We start from the raw sequence: 19,454 nt of genomic DNA on the forward strand, positions 1-19,454 counted from the left end.
CCTCCTTGGCAACCACAAGTCTGTTCTCTATGCCTGTGAGTCTGTTTCTGTTTCGTAGATAATTTTGTTTGTGTCATATTTCAGATTCCACACACAGATGATATCATATGGTATTTGTCTTTCTCTTTCCGACTTTCTTCACTCAGTATGATAATCTCTAGGTCCATCTGTGTTGCTGCAAGTGGCATTATTTCGTTTCTTTTTATGGCTGAGTAGTATTCCATTGTATATATGTACCACATCTTCTTTACCCATTCATCTGTCAGTGGACATTTAGGTTGCTTCCATGTCTTGGCTATGGTAAACAGTGCTGCTGTGAACATAAGGGTGCATGTATCTTTTCGAATTATGGTTTTCTCCAGATAGATGCCCAAGAGTGGGATTGCTGGACCCTATGGCAACTCAAGCATGGTGTTTTAATCATTGAGGAGCACATCATTTGTTTTTTGGAGTTTGTACAATGTTGGACCCCACAGACACTTCTCGGAGTAGGACAGACGTTTACCAGCCTTAGTAGGAAAGGGCATTTTTCTGTGGCTCCCGTGGGAGGGACCCAGGCATTATCTGGGGAATGCCAAGATGGAGGCTGGGCTGATTTTTTTTTTTTCGGTGGCCCTTGGTTTGTGCAGGAAGCCTTTTCAATTTAGAATTTTGTTTTGATTTTAAGATTTTAAGAATTTCAGCATGCCCTCTTTTACCAGGATTATGCAGTGCAGCTTTTTGGGGGGAAGGGGTGGGACCCCAAAGAGGCAGCTGTGAGATCTGCCTGTCGTGGCTCAGGGCGGGGAGGGGCCCCGTCCCCACTGTCAGCCACAGTCTTGTTCCTTCCATGTGAATATATCCTGAGACACTTCTGTGACTGTACGACACATGTTTAGATGGCCTCACTTAATATGGAGGCCTGGTGCTTACGTAGTTCAAAATCTGAACTCTCCAGGAGGAAAATGGCTGGTTCCCATCCTCACAGAACTTTAACTCAGTGTTTTTCAGACTTAAAAAAAAAAAGCAAAAACTCTCATATACCTTAATGTGAAGACATCACACTCTGAATTGGGGGGAGGGGGCATGTGAGAGTAAGAATAAGTGTGTCTTTAGAGAATTACCGTCTCTTCAGTAGTTCCACGCGAACCAAAATTCTGTCAAACTTTATAGAATACCTTAAAAAAAACATTGGGCCTTTTTAGTTGTTTGTTTAAAGTGGTAAATTTATAACATCAAATATGCTTTTCCAAACTCCTGCCCCACCCCAGCGATGGGCCCACTGCCATGGAGAACTGGTGTTCTGGCTGCTTGGGTGCTGTTTCTGAAGGTGACCCAGTGCTCACGGACAAATGGAAAAGCACACAGGGTCAGGCATCCTATGTTGTCAGCTGTTGTGTCTACTGCGCTTGCCGGATTTAGTGGCAGGTAATTCGAGTATCCTTGTGGTCACCCAATTTTGGCTTAATCCCTGTGCTTGAAAGCCAGAGGCCTATATACGTATTTCTTTGTGTTGGAAATACATTTATCGAATTCCATTTAGAATGAGTGCTCAGAATAATGATTTTCTTAATGAAAATGTTACCTAGTAGAAATTTAGCATCTAAGACCACACAGTGAATCCACTGTACATTTTAGATCCTTTGTATTGGTACACGTATGTCTGTGTGAACTGTCTAATTTCCTTGCCCCAACCCAAGGCTGCCTGGCAAACACCTTCTCATCCTTCAAGATGCCACTTGAGGGTTTCTTCCTCTAAGAAGCCTTTTCTGGCCCTTCTCCCTGCTCTGGCCCTTGCTGAGCCCCATGCAAACATTGACATGTCTGTTTCCCTCACCCAGACACTAAGCCCCTCAAGGTCAAGGACTGGATCTGATTCTCGTATCCCCAGCACCCAGGCCAGTGCCTGCCTGACAGCAGGTGCTACATAAATGTTTACTGAACAAATGACACCACCTCAAAATGTGGACCATCTCTAGGGCAGCAGCCTGCATAGGACTCTATGCGGTGCTTCCTGTAGCCTCCCAGCTGCTTCCAGAAATCTTTGCTGAGGTTAGGTGATGTCCCAAGGCCTGCTTTATGTCTCAGAAGGGGTTGCCCCCCAGTTACGTTAGTCACCTTCGTCCTCCACCTGTTCTCAGTACCCCTGGGCATTTCTTTGAGCCACAGTCTAGATAAGAGAAAGTGAAACGTACATAAACCTAAACTCAAGTGCCAGCTGGCTTCTCCCCAGTTTGGAAGTGACTCTGGTTATTACCTAGGGGTGTCTACATGGAACCAAAAGGGAAAGAGACTCTGGATGTCTGATTCCCACCGCTGGGAGCTCTAGTCATCTTGGAAAGGAAACACACAATCCTGAATGCCAGCACAAATTCCACTGACTCAAGGTGAAAAGTGAACTTGTGTCGTAGAGAACTTTAGGGGTCAGGGAGTCATGTCAGAAATCACGGGAATGATAAGGTGTAGCAGCAACCAGAAGATTGGCAAGCGTGTCCCAGTGCATGAGAAGTGCCTGGGAGGACGGATTCTTTTGAAACAGAAGGTTATTTCAGGGTAAGGGCATCTAATTATGACACCCCCGCTGAGCCCCCACCGATGACCCCCAGTACTCTGTATTCAGCATACCTGGCACTGCTCACTTATGTCCCTTCCCAGTCTGGGCTTCCACAGTTGGACTGTTCTGGGGCCTGTAGACCTGAAAGTCCACGCGCAAGAGTTAACTGATATTTTAGAAGAAACTTAGAGTTCTAACAACTCTTATCAGGCCGTGATCTGAGATGGAGGGGCCATTAGGAATCAGGGATCGGGTACTCTTAACATGCATGTTGCCTCCTTAATATACAGGGCCAAGACTAGTTATTATAAGGATTTGAAAGTTAAGTTACTGTTACACTATAGTCACATTATGGTGACTTTTTAACTAACTCTTAGGGAAACTGAGGTCAGTCTAGCTCACAGTTCCTCCATCCAGCTGTCAAGACTTAAGCCAGCATTTCTGACAGCTTGATCCTGACTGCAAGAAAGTTATTTAACCAAAAAAAAAGGAAAGAAAGAAAAAGAAAATTACATGTCTGTTAAAAATACAGGTTTGAGGGCTTCCCTGGTGGCGCAGTGGTTGAGAATCTGCCTGCTAATGCAGAGGACACGGGTTCGAGCCCTGATCTGGGAAGATCCCACATGCCGCGGAGCAACTGGGCCTGTGAGCCACAATTACTGAGCCTGCGCGTCTGGAGCCTGTTCTCCACAACAAGAGAGGCCGCGATAGTGAGAGGCCCGCGCACCGCGATGAAGAGTGGCCCCCGCTTGCCACAACTAGAGAAAGCCCTCGCACAGAAATGAAGACCCAACACAGTCATAAATAAATAAATAAATAAATAAAATTTTTAAAAAAAAAGGTGCATGAGCTTTTTATAAAGCAGTGTCTCTCCAAAACCCTTATAAAAAAATTAAAAATACAGGTTTGAGGGAAGGGATGAACAGGGGAGGACAGGACATTTTTAGGGCAATAAAACGTTAGCTGTGTGATACTGTGACAGTGGATACATATCATTATGCATTTGTCAAAACCCATAGAGCTATACAGCACAGTGAACTGTAACGTAAGCTATGGACTTTGGTTAATAGTGTATCAATATTATTGATAATAATGTTAGTTATTAGTATCAAATAATTATTAGTATCAAATAATAATGTATCAATATTAGTTTATCAGGTTTTTTTTTAATTTTTGGCTGTGTTGGGTCTTTGTTTCTGTGCGAGGGCTTTCTCTAGTTGCAGCAGGCGGGGGCCACTCTTCATCGCGGTGCGCGGGCCTCTCACTATCGCGGCCTCTCTTGTTGTGGAGCACAGGCTCCAGACGCGCAGGCTCAGTAGTTGTGGCTCACGGGCCCAGTTGCTCCACGGCATGTGGGATCTTCCCAGACCAGGGCTCGAACCTGTGTCCCCTGCATTGGCAGGCGGATTCTCAACCACTGTACCAGGGAAGCAGGGAAGCCCAGTCTATCAGTTTTAACAAATGTATCACACTGATGCAAGATGTTAATAGGGGAAACTGGTGGTAGGGGAGAAGGAGTTTAATGGAACTCTACTCTCCTCTGTGCAGTTTCTCTATAAACCTCAAAATGCTTTAAAAAAAAAAAAAGGTCTATTTAAAAACGCAGGTTTGGGCCCCACTAATGGCATTCTGCATCTGTGAAGCTGGGGCCTTGGAGTCTGCATTTTTCTCGGTTCCCCAGATGATTCGGGTGTATTCTAAGGTTTGAGAATTCCTGGATATCAGTCTGTCTCCTTTCACCATCTGTTTCATTCCAAGAAAGAGCTTAAAGGGGCTTTGTCTAGAGAACCGTCTCCTGTGTGCTAGAATGTGTTTCATCTTTCAGTAGGTGGACAAAAAGCTTCCTGCTCGTGCTAGAAATACTTGCTGCAATTCCACACTGACAGTTGAACCACAATAAAGAGAATTCAGGCCAGACCAAATTCCAGACATGGGGACTGTCAAATTTCCAAAGCGTGCAGCCTTTCTTCAGGAGGGTACCCTGCCAACACCCATTTTAAACAAGCATAGTTATGGGTTGTAATGAAAAATTTATATGTGTGTATTTATTTAAAGAAGGGTCATAAATAGGGATAAATTGTTATAATCCCTGGCTCTCTATGTGACTGTGTATTTTATTAGTACAGTTATGGATTTTTAAAAATGTATGTATAGCATTGATATATGTATACATCCGTAGGCAAGCTAAATCGAAATGCTCTGGTAATCAATGCTAGATGGAATTTTGTTAAACTTGTAAAAATCCACATTACATTTTGCAAAAGATGCAAGAACCATAGCAGCATGTTTCATCACCATGCAGGAATTTTCCCGCTAGTTCAGTCTCTCCTCTGCTAGTAGTTTGGTGGAGACAAACCCAAACCCACAGCAGTGGTGAGATTGAGTCTGTGTGCTAGAAGCCAGGGTGACTTGTGAGTTACAGCGATGCCATGTGCCAGTGCGAAGTCCGTTTACAGCAAAGACAAGCAAACACCTTGCTCTGCGGAAACTGTATATGTAGAAGGGACCAGCTCAGCCAGGATCCACTTCTGCCCTAACTCCGCAGAGGAGCCACTGACACAGGGTCTGGGCGGGGGGGGCGAGGGGGGGGTCTGTGACCTGACTTGAACTGGATACACATTTTATTCATACGAGAGATGGGTTTTATGGCTTTCACGGGTTTCTCTGAGGGGTCCACAACTTAAGAAGATTTAGGAATTTCTGCTTTAGACGGTGGTCTCTAAACTGCTTTTGGTTGCGTCAGAAAGAGCTTGTTCCTCCATTAGACGCTGTATTTGTTTTTTAACCATACATGTGCTTTGTGACTGAAACACTGTGCATGCTATAATGCCTGCATACACACAGGATTTACAAGGGACGTGATAAGAACTAAATATAAACAGAAGCATTTTGGTTTTCACCCCTGTGGGTCATCTTATGCTCCCCACTACAGAGACCACTGCCTGAGGTCACTACTTTCCATTCTTTAATGCACATTAGAACGACATGGGGACCGTGTTGAACTGCAGGGTCTGATTCAGGAGGTCTGGGACGCCGCAGCTCCAATAAGCTGCCAGCTGGTGCTGAAACTACTGGTTCAGCGGCAGGTAGAGGAAGAGGCAGGTGTTGGGTTTTGTGGCGTGACCCCTGCAGTGTGCCTTGCGTTCTCTTCCAGCAGCTTTGCAGCACCTAGCTTTCGGAAATAAAGTCTGTGGCACCACTTTCACCCAGTGAGGCTTAATGGGGCCCCCTGGGACCCTTTGACTCCTCCGTTCCTCAGGGCTCCCTTTTCCTGCTGTTACCTCTGTCTCCGTGGCCTGCTGGAGCTGAGCTGTTGCCTGACTTGCTTAGCAACGTCTTTGCACTGCTCCCCAGAGAGGCGTGCTCCGGTGACTAGGTAGCCAGAGTAGGCTCCAGACCTGCTGAGCCTGGCTCGCTTCTGCAGGCTTGCGTTCCTGCTACACCAGGGTCAGAGCATTGAGCCAAGGTTTCCCCAATCGTCTGACTCACTTCACAGCCAGGACTGACTCGGTGAGATGGAAATGAGATGCAGATGAGCCACAGACGGAGCTGGTGCCCCTTGAGCTGTGGTTGCTCCGGGTTGGTGGCTCCTGGCCATTGAGGGAACTTGCCTGCAGTGAAAGTGACATCTATTTGCCACAGCCCTGTTCTGTGCTCTGAGCCCAGGTGGCTCATGGTATGGCCTCGGGTGGCTGCTCCAGGATTCAGCGAAATAAGGGCAGATTTTGCTGGAAAGGAAAATTGAACTCTCATATCCTCCTAAAAAGAGCAAGATACCAGCTCGGGGATGTCCTGAAGAGCCAGCTGTCCTAGAGCACAGTGGGAAGCGGTGCTGATCGCTGCCCCAGCCCTGCGCCGAGCAGGAAGGTAGGAAACTGGTCCTGTAGGGGCACATCCCCCTCTCCCTCTGCCAGCAGTTATTGGAGGAGTTCCCCAAAAGACATGAACACCAAAGAAATGTTTCTTAATTAGTTGTGTTGTCTAGTCTGGATTATTTATACCTGAAGTCCTATTATTGCAGGGAAACCTAATGAAGAAAGACATTGGAAACTTAGACTTTCTCTCTGAAGGCCGCTGTAAGTTTCATTTCATTGTGTGTCAGTTTGGGGTGGTCCATGATACAGAAGTAGCAACAACCTGTTCTTTGATTTTTAGATATTAAGGCTATGCAGTGGGTAGGGTCTTAGAATTGCTCTGTGATACGTTTCCGTACTTGTCATTGGAGGTGAGGGCAGCAGGGGGGTGGATGGGTAAATGAAATATGCCATATTTGCCTCAGATTTTGTGCCTAAAACCTGAGGGCAAAGCAGTTTCCAAGTGTTTCATTAGTAAAATTTTAAGTGTTCGCCTAAATTTTAGTGCTGCAGTCTTACTATTATAATTATTATTTTCGCTGGAGAGGAAAACTGAACTCTCACATCCTCCCAAAAAGAGCACTGAGAAGTTTAAAAATCTGTTTTTTTCCAACCATGTTTTTGCATTTCAAATGCATCTTCTCCCCTTAAGTCAAATGTAGCAGATTCTTTTTTGTCACTAAGATCAACTTTCTTCAAAAGGATGCAGGCAGCTTTGTTAGACTTGCTTGTCAGTTTGTCCTTCCATGACCCAGAGTGAAATTTATTCATCTGACTTCTAAGAGGCCCTAAACTAAAGGGATCCTTTTACGGGTTGGTCCAGAAACTCAATTTACATCCTAATAAACTTAGAATATAAATGTCAGGCCTATTGTAATGGAGTAGAAGAGCACTGTGAAAGCACTGGTTGTTTGGGGACTGGGGTGTTGGTGAAACTCAAATGCAAGGTCTTTTCATCCGCCCACATCACTTTATTTAACCTTATACAACGAGGTATGTGTTGATGTATATGTTCATATATTTATATTGATGTTGGCAAGGAATAGTTTTTAAATATGCAATTCTTTTATTCCATTTTTCTTTGCTACGTTCACATTTAAACCAAATGTGTGTCCCAGAAATACAGACAAGCTGACATTTCTTTGAAGAAAAGTAATCACTGAGGCTCGATTTTTTTTTTTTTTCTATCGGTATTGCTTTCATTTCTTGCCTCCGAGAGTTTTTAATTTTTTTATGCTGTGGTCTATTAGGAATACACTGAAATACATCAGTGTACATATTTTTTCTCCCTTCCCATCCCCTCTCACCTCCCCCAGTTCTTGACAAAAGGTGATTCCCTTTGCGATCAGTGCGCGAGCCCGTTTGTATTCCTTATGCGCCAGGTTGGGAACTTTGGAAAGGAGGGGTCCTCTTTCCCTCCTTCTGAAGGTGACTCACAGAGCCAGTTTCACTTGGTCTACATTGTTGCCTCACTATGTACATTTAAAGAAGGAGAAGAGATCTGTTGACACCGTTGGACTCAGAATTTAGCGTATTTGTTCTGACAGGTCCTATGAGATTCCAGAGCTTTTTCATAGCTCCTGTCAGTTACACAGGATGCACCTATTTTGTTGAGAAAGTTCCTTGTCATAGGCTTTTTGCCTTCACAGGTCTCTTTTAGCTGGAGGGGTGGGGAGGTCTACCCTGCAAGTCTGGTCATTCCCCGAAGGTCTGGGGTGACTCAGACAGGAGCCAGACAAGTGGCGTGTTCTGAAAAATCTACAGGCGATATCAGTGAGACAATGCTCGCCAAAAATGGAGTGTTGAATGGGGGAGGTATCGAAAACCTGTTACTCACTAGCTTACTACCTTCATAGCTTCCCTGGCTTCCGGGCAAAGGTCTCAGCCCAGCCTGGCCTCCCAGCCCTTCCTGACTGTGCCCCGGTCCCCTTGCAGCCCACCTCCTGTCTTTGTTCCTGCTGCGCTGGCAACAGCGAACTACCTCCCATCCTCTTACCCTCCTCTCTGCTTTTGTACGTGTCATCTATGTGCCTAGATGGATCCTCCTCCTTTGGCTGGCAAACTCCTATGCACCCTTCAAAGGCCAACTGTGACTCCTTCCCCTTTATGCGCAGAGCCTGTCATACATCCATCTGGAAGACCGCTCGTCCTGCAGTAGGAGAGTTACCTATTTACATATCTGAGACCCTTGTTGACTTTGAGCTTCACTAAGCAGGACAGGAGTGAGACCTTTCTGTCTCTGTAACCCCAGCCTGGCACAGAGCACGTAATATTTGTGGAATTGAAAGGGGAGGAGGGACTGCAGAGTCACTGCTCAGAGATACGAGCCATCGCTGCTGCTGATAGTAACAGCAGCTAATCAATTTTAAGGGCTCCTGATATAGCAGGCTCTGGGCATTATACACACTGTCTCAGTCTACCCACCACGGCCCTGTGAGGTTCATGTGTAGTTTCACTCATCTTGCAGATGAGGAAACTGAAACTTGGAGAAATTACCCTCCAAAAGTGACAAAGCTGGGATTAGAACCCACCTACCTGTACTTGATCTTGACCTCAGTTTCATTGTCTTCATCTAAAAAATAGAGATAAAAATAACACTTGATAAGACTCTTTTGAAGATGTCATGACTTATGTGAGGCACGTAGCACAGCACCCAGCAAACATCAGTAACCGTTAGTGTTTGCTAACGGTTTGTATTTGATGCACACGAGGGCCCTCAGCTAGCAAGGGGCAGGGGAGACTCTGAACCCAGGACTCGCTGACAAGTTAGAGCCATGCTCCTAACTCTGATGCTCGTGGGCCACCCCAGGGTGCCCCAGCCTTGAAAAGCAAGAAAAACACCCCACAGACACCCTGTCTCTTTAGCAGAGGCTCCCGCTCTCCATCCAGGAGCCTCTGGGGAAGCAGCGGAAGGGGGAGGCAGAGAACCCCCTCCACCCATCCCTGCGGAACTCGGGAGGACAGTGTGGAAATTGTTCAGTTGCCTGGTGGCTTAGGACCCCAGCAAGCCAGCCTTAGGATATTACCAGCACCTCATTAGGCTCCAGCACTAATTATTTATATCTCCACGGAGAAGGAAAGTGTGGCCCTGGTGCTCAGGGATTCGGTCCCTAGATCAGCTGGTTCCTTTCCTTCTGACCTCAGGCAAGTCACTGCATCTCCACCCAATGGGAGCCTCTGATAAAGCTCCCAGAGATGGGATGCAGCCATCCGTCCCAGCCTCCTGAGCCTTCAGGAACATAAGCCTTTTCACCTTCCAGGACGAGGGCTGGTCTTTTAGATCAGCACACCAGTGACGGTTTCATCTCTAAAATTATGCTTCCTAAAGGGATGAACTGACAGCAGTCTATATTAATGCATTCAGTAGCCAATTCCTGTAGAAATTTGAGTTGAACCAAAAAATATGTATTTTTCATTGAGACCAGAAGAGTTATTAAAAATATGTACAGAGCTTTTTATAAATCAGACTACTGTATTTGGTGGATAATAATTTTAGAAATAAATAAGTTCTTGAGTGTGAGGCTAGTTCAAGTGACAGCTATCTCCAGTGCTGTGCTGTCTTGCAGTGAGAGGACATAGAATTTATTTTGAATATTAAAAAAAATATATGATTGAATACGTTTTTACAAATCTCTGGGAGAAGAGGTAAATTCCCTCTTTTCCTTAACCACCTCTGACTCCTCCCTCCCTCCTTCCCTCTCTTTCTTTCTCTCTCTCTCCCTCTGTCTCACACACACACACACACACACACACACACACACACACAAAATGAATGAAAAAGATTTGTAAAGAAACTGGATCGTCACATTGGTTACATTTGATTCTGGCTTTCAGTCTTTGGTGCATTTGAGAAGGCAGAGGATCCTGATTTATCCTTGACTTTCCCCTCCTCTCTGCCTCAACAAAATCAGAATTCCCAGCAGCAGTGGACACGCTAAGTTAGCACATCCAGTCCCATCTCTCCAAGGCCCCCCACCTTCATCGGTGATCAGTTTTTGACACCACCATCTTGCACCCGGTGTTAGTGGGCTGGGGGCTGCAGCACATCTCAGCATTCAGTCTCTGGAATGCTCACCAGCCTCTGCCCTTGGCCTTCACAGAAAGCCAGGGCTGTGTATGTGGGGGCCTCCGTCTACATGCCCGGGTAAGTGTAATTGCCCAACCGTGCGTGTTGTTTCACCAGCAATAAGAATCCAGCAGGGAAATGAATGCTAAAATTAGTTTGTCCTTTGACAAGATCTCCCCAGTTGAAAAATTTTTGTTTATCTATATGGCTGAGCAGACTTTGCTAAAATCGAAATTAACTGCCTTGTTTAATGGTGCAGCAGATTGTGTTTTGAAGAGTTTCCACTGAAATCTCCTTGAAAGGACATTTACTCTAGAATGTTTTTTTTTTTCTCCTTATGTTAATTGTGGGATGCCCACATGGAGTCCACCACTGGACCCAGGGTCACTACATCTGTTGGGTGAATGGGTGGGTGGGTGGATGAATGGGCAGATGGGTTGACTGACAGGTAGACAGTTTAATTGCCGTATGTCTTAGATGTCAAATTTGCTGACATTTAAGAGGAAGAAGAACCTGTAATTGGTTTCCTCCCAAAATGTTTTTTGCTGAACTTCACCCTATGGCTGTATCTTTGGGCTTCATTCAACAAAAGCAATATTTATTAAGCACTTAGTATGTATTAGGCACATGGGATATAGATTTGAACAAAATAAAATAGTCCCTGCAATCAAGGAGTTCACTATCCAGCGTGGGGACCAAGCATCCAAAAGTCATTACACAAATAATTATTTAACTATAGCTGCAATCGCTGGGGTTTTTGGTTTTTCTTTTTTCTTTTTTCTTGAGGTATAAGTCAAATACCATAAAATTCACCATTTTAAAGTGTACAGTTCGTTGGGTTCTAGTATATTCACAGGGTGGTTTTTATCATACAGTTGAGTGAAAAAAACCAGTCTGTTGTGTTATTTTGCTGGTGCACAAACAATCGGTTTGACTGACTTCAGCAGATTTTCCATTGTGCTGGCATTGTGATCATTAATGTCATAAACGGGGGATGAATGGGGCCATCAGATAAGTCAATTCAGACATGGTATCCTGGAAGCTGCCCTAAGGAAGAGTTCTTTTGACCCAAAACAGAAGCTCCTTCTCACCCAAGATGGCTTCTGTGAGCACTTTCTTCTCTGACCCTAACTTGACCCTACTGGTTCTGGGAAACCTCCACAGCGTCCTGTAAGTCCATTTTTCTAAGAATATATCCTAAGAAGTTCCTAAACTAGAGGTGGAAGAATCTCAAGGGTTGAGAACCCTCAGGATCTACGCCATATATTCTAAAGCCAAGATACCAAATGCAGTGAAACATTCCATGATGTAGCTCAGCTGACTGTTGCAGCAAAACAACCACTCATTCATTGGTCTTCTTACTTCCTATTATTTGACTTGAAATGCAAATCACTTGCAGTTTCAGATGCATTGCGGGTCTATCTGGTAGGGCCCATGTGGGAATTTAAGGGATCTGAGTTTGGTTTCTGGCTCTGCTCAAATTTTGCTTTGAATTCTTGTTCTCCTCTGGAGATGAGGGTGATGGCACAAGCAGTCTCCTTTGTGGGGTGTCGTGGAGGAGCAAAGGTACATGAAGTAAAGCTGCTTTGGACCTGAACTACCTCCTACTGGTAGCTAATCTTTCAGGAACTGGTCTGATTGGTAGATAGTCAGCCATCTATACAGAAAGTCTCAGGGGTCTCCCCTTCCCCCTGACAGCACTGATTTCATCAGAAGATAGCTTTGTGGCATCACCAAGAGATCTAGAAAAGTAAAGGAGCATTACTGTTATTCAGAGAGTTTGGGACACCCGCCTTAAGACATCAGTATCAGTGGTGAAATTTACCCTTGTAGCTACTTCAAGATGATGACTGTCCTAATAACGTCTTCTGTTTATACGATCTTATACAAATTATAGAGTGCTGTGATATTCCTTATCTCACTAATTCTCATGTCCACCTTGTGATGCAGGAAGGCTGTGATATTCACACAGTTTAGATGAAAAACCCAGGACTCAGAGAAGTGACTTGCCCGTGACGGCAAAGCTGGCTCTTGTATCCTCCATCTTTTCTTTCTTTTCCTCTTAAAAGCTTGCCTACTTTTTCCACTGCACTGTTCTGTAACATTTTTCCCTATGATTTGCCGATGACTTGTCAGTTCCATTCACAGTACTTAGGTAAAACACCTGCTTGTATAACTGCTGACATTAAAAAGAATGTCATGAATGCATCTGACAGTTAATTTTATTTACTAGTTCCCTTCTGCTTCATAGATTCCTGTGAGTTTGGGTTAATTAAGCCGACTTGTTTTTGCTAGCAAGCTGGTCATCCTTTGGGTTGAGTCAGCTGAGTTATCCCTGGGCTGTGATCGGTGACAGAGCCTTGGGAAAGCCTCAGTTCCTTCCCCCTTAGAGCATGGGATGGCCATGCAGGGCTTCTGGATATGAACCGCAAGATGGCACAGGACTTGCTCTTAACCATACATTTGCGTCATCCTCTTCTCCTTTCAAAGGTACATGACCGATGGTGGACTTGGCCTCTACACCCGCCGCCTGAACCGGCTCCCTGATGGGATGGCTGTGGTGCGGGAGACCCTGCAAAGAAACACCTCCCTGGGCCTCGGAGATGCTGACAGGTAAGCCTGCTCCACTTGGGGTTGCCCAGGTGTGGAGGTCATTCCAGAGGGGCCTGAGAAATGAGGGCAGTGATAGTGAGAGCGGATGGGTGCTACTTTAACCCACCAGAGAGGTTGGGAGGCCTTGAAGCTGGGCCTGGGATTAGGAGCTGGCACAGCAGGAGGGAGAGGGCTGCCGACCAGCTCTTGCATCCTGCTTCTGGGTGGGATGGTGCTTCTGACAGCACGAACCCAGCGAGCTCAGGCTGGGCAGTTTTTGTTGTTGTTTTGACTGTTGCTACTGCATCTTTATCAGTTCAGCAGGCCCTGGGGATCTGCTTGGCTTCCTCTGTTAGCCAGCTTTCTAGGTACTGCACCTTGGAAGGAACAGAGTCCCTGGTGATGCACAGAAGGTCTGTGTGTAGAAGAGAGCTCTCCTGGCCGTGGCTGAGCAGGCTTCCCCATAATTCTCCAGTTGCCTGGTGACAGGAGGCAAGGCTTAACCATGTAGCTTTATACACTGCATGCTGAGTAGTTGACATGACAGGACTTGACCGGTCTTCATTGCTTCAGAGACAAAAAGAGCTTCAGAAAACACTATAATAAAGAAGAATATTTGGCCTCTAAGTTTCTAGTCTTTACTCTGACACAAACCAATTCTATGACCATGAGCAATTTATTAAAGAAGGGGCTTGGACTGTATGATTTCCAATATCCCTTCCAGCTCCGATGTGCTGTATTTCTAGATTTCAGTACCCTTTAATGATCTGACTGTTGAAGGATTTTTCTGGCATACTTGACCTCTTTCCACATCTGGGTTGATGAGAAATAACATGGAATTTTAAATTTATTTTTATTTATTTATTTTTGGCTGCATTGGGTCTTCGTTGCTGTGTGCGGGCTTTCTCTAGTTGTGGCGACGGGGGCTGCTCAGCAGTTGTGGTGCAGGGGCTTAGTTGCTCCGCGGCATGTGGGATCCTCCCGGGCCAGGGCTCGAACCTGTGTCCCCTGCATTGGCAGGCAGATTCTTAACCACAGCGCCACCAGGGAAGTCCCCATAACATAGAATTTTGATATGAGTGGTTTGAAATCACTGTGCCAAATATTTGTATCACAAGCCCAGCTTCTTACTATTCTTTTAGCAGGACATACTTTTTTACAGAGAGTGATATGACTTCTGTAGTTCTCTGGCTTCAGAGAAATAGGGCAGCATTATTTTGAAGTTACCCCCAGAAATGGAATTTGCTGAAGAGGAATCCTCACCTTCTCTGGGGAAGACTTGGAAGCTTGGGCTGGTGTGGAGAGTGCTGAATTCGTTATCGGGAACATCGCGTCTGCCCAAGGCCCAGGCTCTGCCACCAACTCGACCATGTCCTTCTCGGAGTCTCCCCAGCATCCAAGGTGGTGGTTGATACCAGAGAGGACAAAAGACTTTCTACTACGGTGCCAGCTCAAGTCAGCTTTTTTCCTGTAATTTTATTTAAAGTATTGGTTTGAAAATTCTATAGAAAGATGAACCGTTTGAGAACTGCTCTTTCTAAGGCTAAAACTCTCTATAACTAAAATCTTTAGAGTAAATATCAGCAAAAGAAAAATCAGTTGTTGCAACACCCCCACTGGAGATTTCACAATTTGCTAAATTATTTTGCTTATTTGCATTCTCTTGTAAACATGGGGTTGCTCAGTAAATCTATTAGCATAAGGTGAAGGCCTTTTTCCCCTTGTAGTGAAAGCAGAGTCTGCAGTAGGCAATTTAATTTAATGCTTCATTGCAAGGTTAATGGAATGATCATAGATCACAGCTGAGCTTGTTCCTGCTTTTGGAGGTGGAGGATTTGGGCGGGAACTGGAAAGATGGTGGCATTTGTTGTTGTTCCAACTCAGACCCTATGGTGGGACCAAGTAGACAACAGTGTCTCCTGGTTCTCTCCAAGCTGGAATTGCTCAGATGTGATCATTTAATAAGACTGAATGGATAACTGACCAAGTTTTTTTTTTTTAATATATATTTATTTATTTATTTATTTTCGGCTGCATTGGGTCTTCGTTGCTGCACGTGGGCTTTCTCTAGTTGTGTCCAACAGGGGCTACTCGTCATTGTGGTACGTGGGCTTCTCATTGCAGTGGCTTCTCTTATTGCGGAGCACAGGCTCTAGGCGCGTGGGCTTCAGTAGCTGTGGCACGAGGGCTCAGTAGTTGTGGCTTGCGGACTCTAGAGCACAGGCTCAGTAGTTGTGCCGCACGAGTTTAGTTGCTCCATGGCATGTGGGATCTTCCCGGACCAGGGCTCGAACCCGTGTCCCCCGCATTGGCAGGCGGATTCTTAACCACTGAGCCACCAGGGAAGTCCCCTGACCAACTTGTAAAGAAAGAATTCAGGTGGCTTTAAAAAAAGGATTTAATAATGCTTACAAATGTTCTATTTTATATAAAAGTTTTGACCTGTAGGCAGTGAGATATTCTGCATTATTCTTGAATATGTTAAATTTCTTTACTCTCCAAAGTTAGTGTAAACAGACCATAAGAATTCTTTATCTTTGGCTAAGTTGAAATAGCAGTAGATTTGTTTCTTTCAAGTTCCTCATGTAAATCTCTTCCCAAAACTATATTCTACATGAGTGTGTCCCAAAGTGAGAAGCTAACATTAATAGTACGGGAAATAATTTTAGATGGTAGACAGGGAAATACTTATTTTTAATAATTACATTTTAATTGTAATTTAAAAAAAATACCCTACAACTAGCATCTCAAACCCATGATTTTACAAATATTGCTTAGGGTAAGGATAGTGTAGGCTTGGGATGATTTAACGTGAAATATCAAGGAAGAATATCACAGATGGTGTGCAGATATATTAAAAAATAAAAAGTAGTATGCAAATGGCTGCAGGCTAGGTAATCCTGTTCTTATCCTTGAATTGGAAATATGTGGTTTAGATAATTTAGACAAGTGAAAAAAAAATGCAGAGAACCCATCACCTTTCCAGAATTCTTCCCTTTTAACCTGAAAAAAAGAGCTAAGGTATTTCCGTGAAGTTTTTTATAAAAAGACAGCCCGGTCCTTAAGGAGTCACACACAAGCAGTAAACTACATGAGTTCTACAAAGGAAATAGGAAAAGTACTGAGAGATGATTTCTGATGAGCCCTCAGCAAAGGGAAGGCAAGCACAAGAAGGGCGGACCACCTCACAGTGCAAACAGGAACATCATTGACCTTGGCAGTGCAGCCCCGAAGGACAGGTCTCCAGGGGAAGGCCCTAAAGGACGCCGACCCACCAGGCAGGCCGTGGCTGTTGGCGACGGGATGTAGCTGGAGTATCTTCAGGGTTATTAAAAGTAACTGATAGGAACGTGTACCTTCAGAGTCTGGGAAACAGAGACCATATCTGTTTGTGAGTCTCGTTATGTCACCAGCCAGCTTCTGAGAAATAATAAATGACGATCGTAAATTCAAGATGCCAAGTCTGTCCTTGATCTCCTGTCACTCTTTAGGGTTGCCACCCGTGGGCTCTAGTTTTTACCTGATAGTCATCAGGGGCAACTTTCAGCAAACTAGAGCCAGCTGTCTGAGAAGGGAGGATCAAAAGGGACAAACGGAGGTAGCTTATTACAAGCTGTTGCCCCCAGATAACAGATAACTAAAGAGAGTTTTGGCATGGAGGTCTGTGGGCCGGCAGCCTGGGAGAAGGAAAGAAAACAACAAGGAGGGCCCAGGGGCTGGGCCCACAGTCGCATGGTTTGTGGAACTCCGGCTGGTTGCACGCACTGCTGTCTCCTCGGAACCCATCAGAAGTTCTTGAACTCCAGTGAGTTGAGTGTTTTCAAAGCTTAAAGGTCAGCTGTGGGAAAGTTTCCACTCTCAGGTCCCTTTCTTTGTCCCCCCAAAGCACTGCTGTGGCCCCTTCCGGCATCGTGCTTTAGCAAGCAGTGGGCTAAGACAGTTAGATGCTCCCCCGATGGTCATGTACGTGTCATTGAGAGCACGTGGAGGGCAGAAGCCAGGCTTCTGTGCACATAGATGCCGAGGAGGACTTTGCATTACTTGGTAACTTTCTTCTCAACCATTAAAATGCTTATCAAACACCGGTTGCTTTTATTAATTTAGGTAGTAATAAAAATAGCAGAAAAACTAATGCCGCGTGTTAAAACGTCAGCCTGAGACTTGAACAAAATGAAAATTGCCCTCTGACATCACCAAACAGGAAGGAGAAACTATATTGTTTTGTTTTGTTTTTCCCTTGTTACAAGATTTTCAGTGCCCTGCAAATTCTGCACATTTTAGGTATTGAGATGGCATTTCAGTTGGGCTTCAGTCATTGTATAAACTGGACTGTCTGCATTTGGGACCCAGGCCTTGGTGCTCGGAGCCGTCCCAGCTTCAGCTTGAACACGGAGTCCCACAGTGTGAGGATGTAACTATGCAACCTGGTATTTGACCAGCCTGCCAAGCCAGGCCCTCCTTCCTCGGTGGGAGTGTCACAAGATCTCCAAGAGACCAGGGCACTGCTTGGCTTTGTGATTTGTGTGGAACAACACGGCCTCCTGGCACCAAGCAGTGCATTCACAGATTCAGGCCCGACCTGGAGAAAGGAGTTGAATCCAGGCCAGGGCACCCCAGCCAGCAGATGCAATTGGTAGGAGCCCTCACCATGTGGTAGGTCCCCAACCCAGCTATTTCTTAGGCATCGCCCCTGCTGGGATATGCAGGCTAGAGGGAGCACAGATGGGAATGACTTCTCCCCTCGTCCTCCCTTCCAAGCCTGGGGTAAGGAGAACAATGGCCCCACAAAGATGTCCCCGACCGTATCCCCAGCACCTGTGAATATGTTACGCTACATGGCCAGGGGAATTAAGGTGGCTTATCAGCTGACGTTTAGATAGAGTGCCTTGGATCATCCAGGTGGGCCCAGTGTCATCACAAGGTCCTTAAAAGTGGACGAGGCAGGAGAGGGGGGCAGAGTGATGAGGTGTGAGAGGCACACCACCCGCCCTGGCTGACTTTGTGGATGGAGGAAGGGGCCACAGCCAAGGAATGTGGGTGGCCTGTATAAAAAGGAAAGGGCAAAGGAACAGATTCTGCTCCCCTCCAGCCTCCAGAAATGAATGTAGCCCTGCCGACACTGTGATTTCAGTCTATGAGACCCAATTCAGACTTCTGCCTCGAAGAACTATAAGACAGTACATACTTATTGTTCTCACCCACCAAGTTTATTAGAATTCATTACAGCAGCAATAGAAAACTAATACACATCTTTACCAGAAAATAATAAAACACAAGGAGGAAAGGGGTGGGGTGGGAGGGATTGGGAGACTGGGATCGACACCTATACGTTATTGATACTATGTATAAAATAGACAACTGATGGGCACATACTGTACAGCACAGGGAACTCTACCTAATGCACTGTGGTAACCTAATGGGAGGGAAGTCCAAAAGGGAGGGGGTATCTGTATGTGTGTGGCTGGTTCATTTTGTTGTGCAGTGTAGGCTAACACAACATTGTAAAGCAACCATACTCCAGTAAAAATTAATTTAAAAAAAAGAAAATAACAAAAACAATCATAGTCGCTATTTCCTGATGGATCGCTATATGCCAGGAACTGTGCCAAGCACCTTACAAACTTTGTGTCATTAATTCCTAACCCTGACCCTTTGAGAGGAGGTATTATCCTAGTTTCATAGGCTATGAGAGGGTTAGGTTGCATCCACAGCTAACTGTCTATAGTGTCCAAGCTGGAATTGAAACCCAGGCCCACCAGACCCCCCACCCCCGCAGAGGCTCTAACCACCTGCTATACTGCCCGCTCAGGGAGCCCTCTGTGCAGGGATTCTTCCCTAGTTCCAGCCCTTGTCTTGGTGTCATCTCGTTAATTGAGGCCCTACTCACTAAAAAGGTAAACAATGCCCAGATGCCTGGAAAGGCGAACTCCATCCTTAAGGGACAATGCAAAACAGTTTGCATTAAGAGGGAAGAGGGAATATTTCTTGACTCCTCTCCCTCCATCCCACACTTTTCTCACAGGGACACTGCAGATGGGCTGACCCTCATCCCTTATCCCATCGTGATTTCAGGCCTCAAGGAAAAGGCCTTTCTTACACAGTGCTGGGCCAGTTTACCCCTTAGCCTCCTTGCAGGTTTGGAGGAGGGATGCCTGTTTGTGGATTCTGACCTGCTGCCAACTTGGGTGGTTTGCTGGAGGAGGGGTCCACAATTTCAAGATCCCAGGCCAGGGCTGATCCTTCCTTTTAATGATCCCAGAAATCCAGGGCCCACAGAATCTGCTGAGATTGTGCAGTCATTTGAAGAATTCTCCCTGCTGCCGGCTTACCACTGTAGTCCCTGAGGCATTGCTGGAGTTTCTCTACCCAGAGTTTGGGGGTCTGCGGGCCTACTTGGCTGAGCCATGGT

General features: G+C 45.6%; 1 protein-coding gene across 14 annotated transcripts in view; it reads left to right on the top strand.

Annotated features, from left to right (window-relative positions):
* Window positions 1-19,454, top strand: part of NAV2 (neuron navigator 2) — a 761,975-nt gene that overhangs the window by 611,544 nt on the left and 130,977 nt on the right. For all 14 annotated transcript variants that reach the window (XR_014267924.1, XR_014267925.1, XR_014267926.1 and 11 more), the window contains one exon: window positions 12,944-13,066. Coding sequence is in view for 4 of the 14 variants with exons in the window: in XM_082476565.1 (XP_082332691.1) it covers window positions 12,944-13,066 (123 nt within the window). In the remaining 10 variants the exon portion in view is untranslated. The remainder of the gene's footprint in view (window positions 1-12,943; window positions 13,067-19,454) is intronic.

This window comes from Balaenoptera physalus (assembly GCF_965194825.1).
Source record: "Balaenoptera physalus genome assembly, chromosome: 10".
Classification (NCBI taxonomy): Eukaryota; Metazoa; Chordata; class Mammalia; order Artiodactyla; family Balaenopteridae; genus Balaenoptera; species Balaenoptera physalus.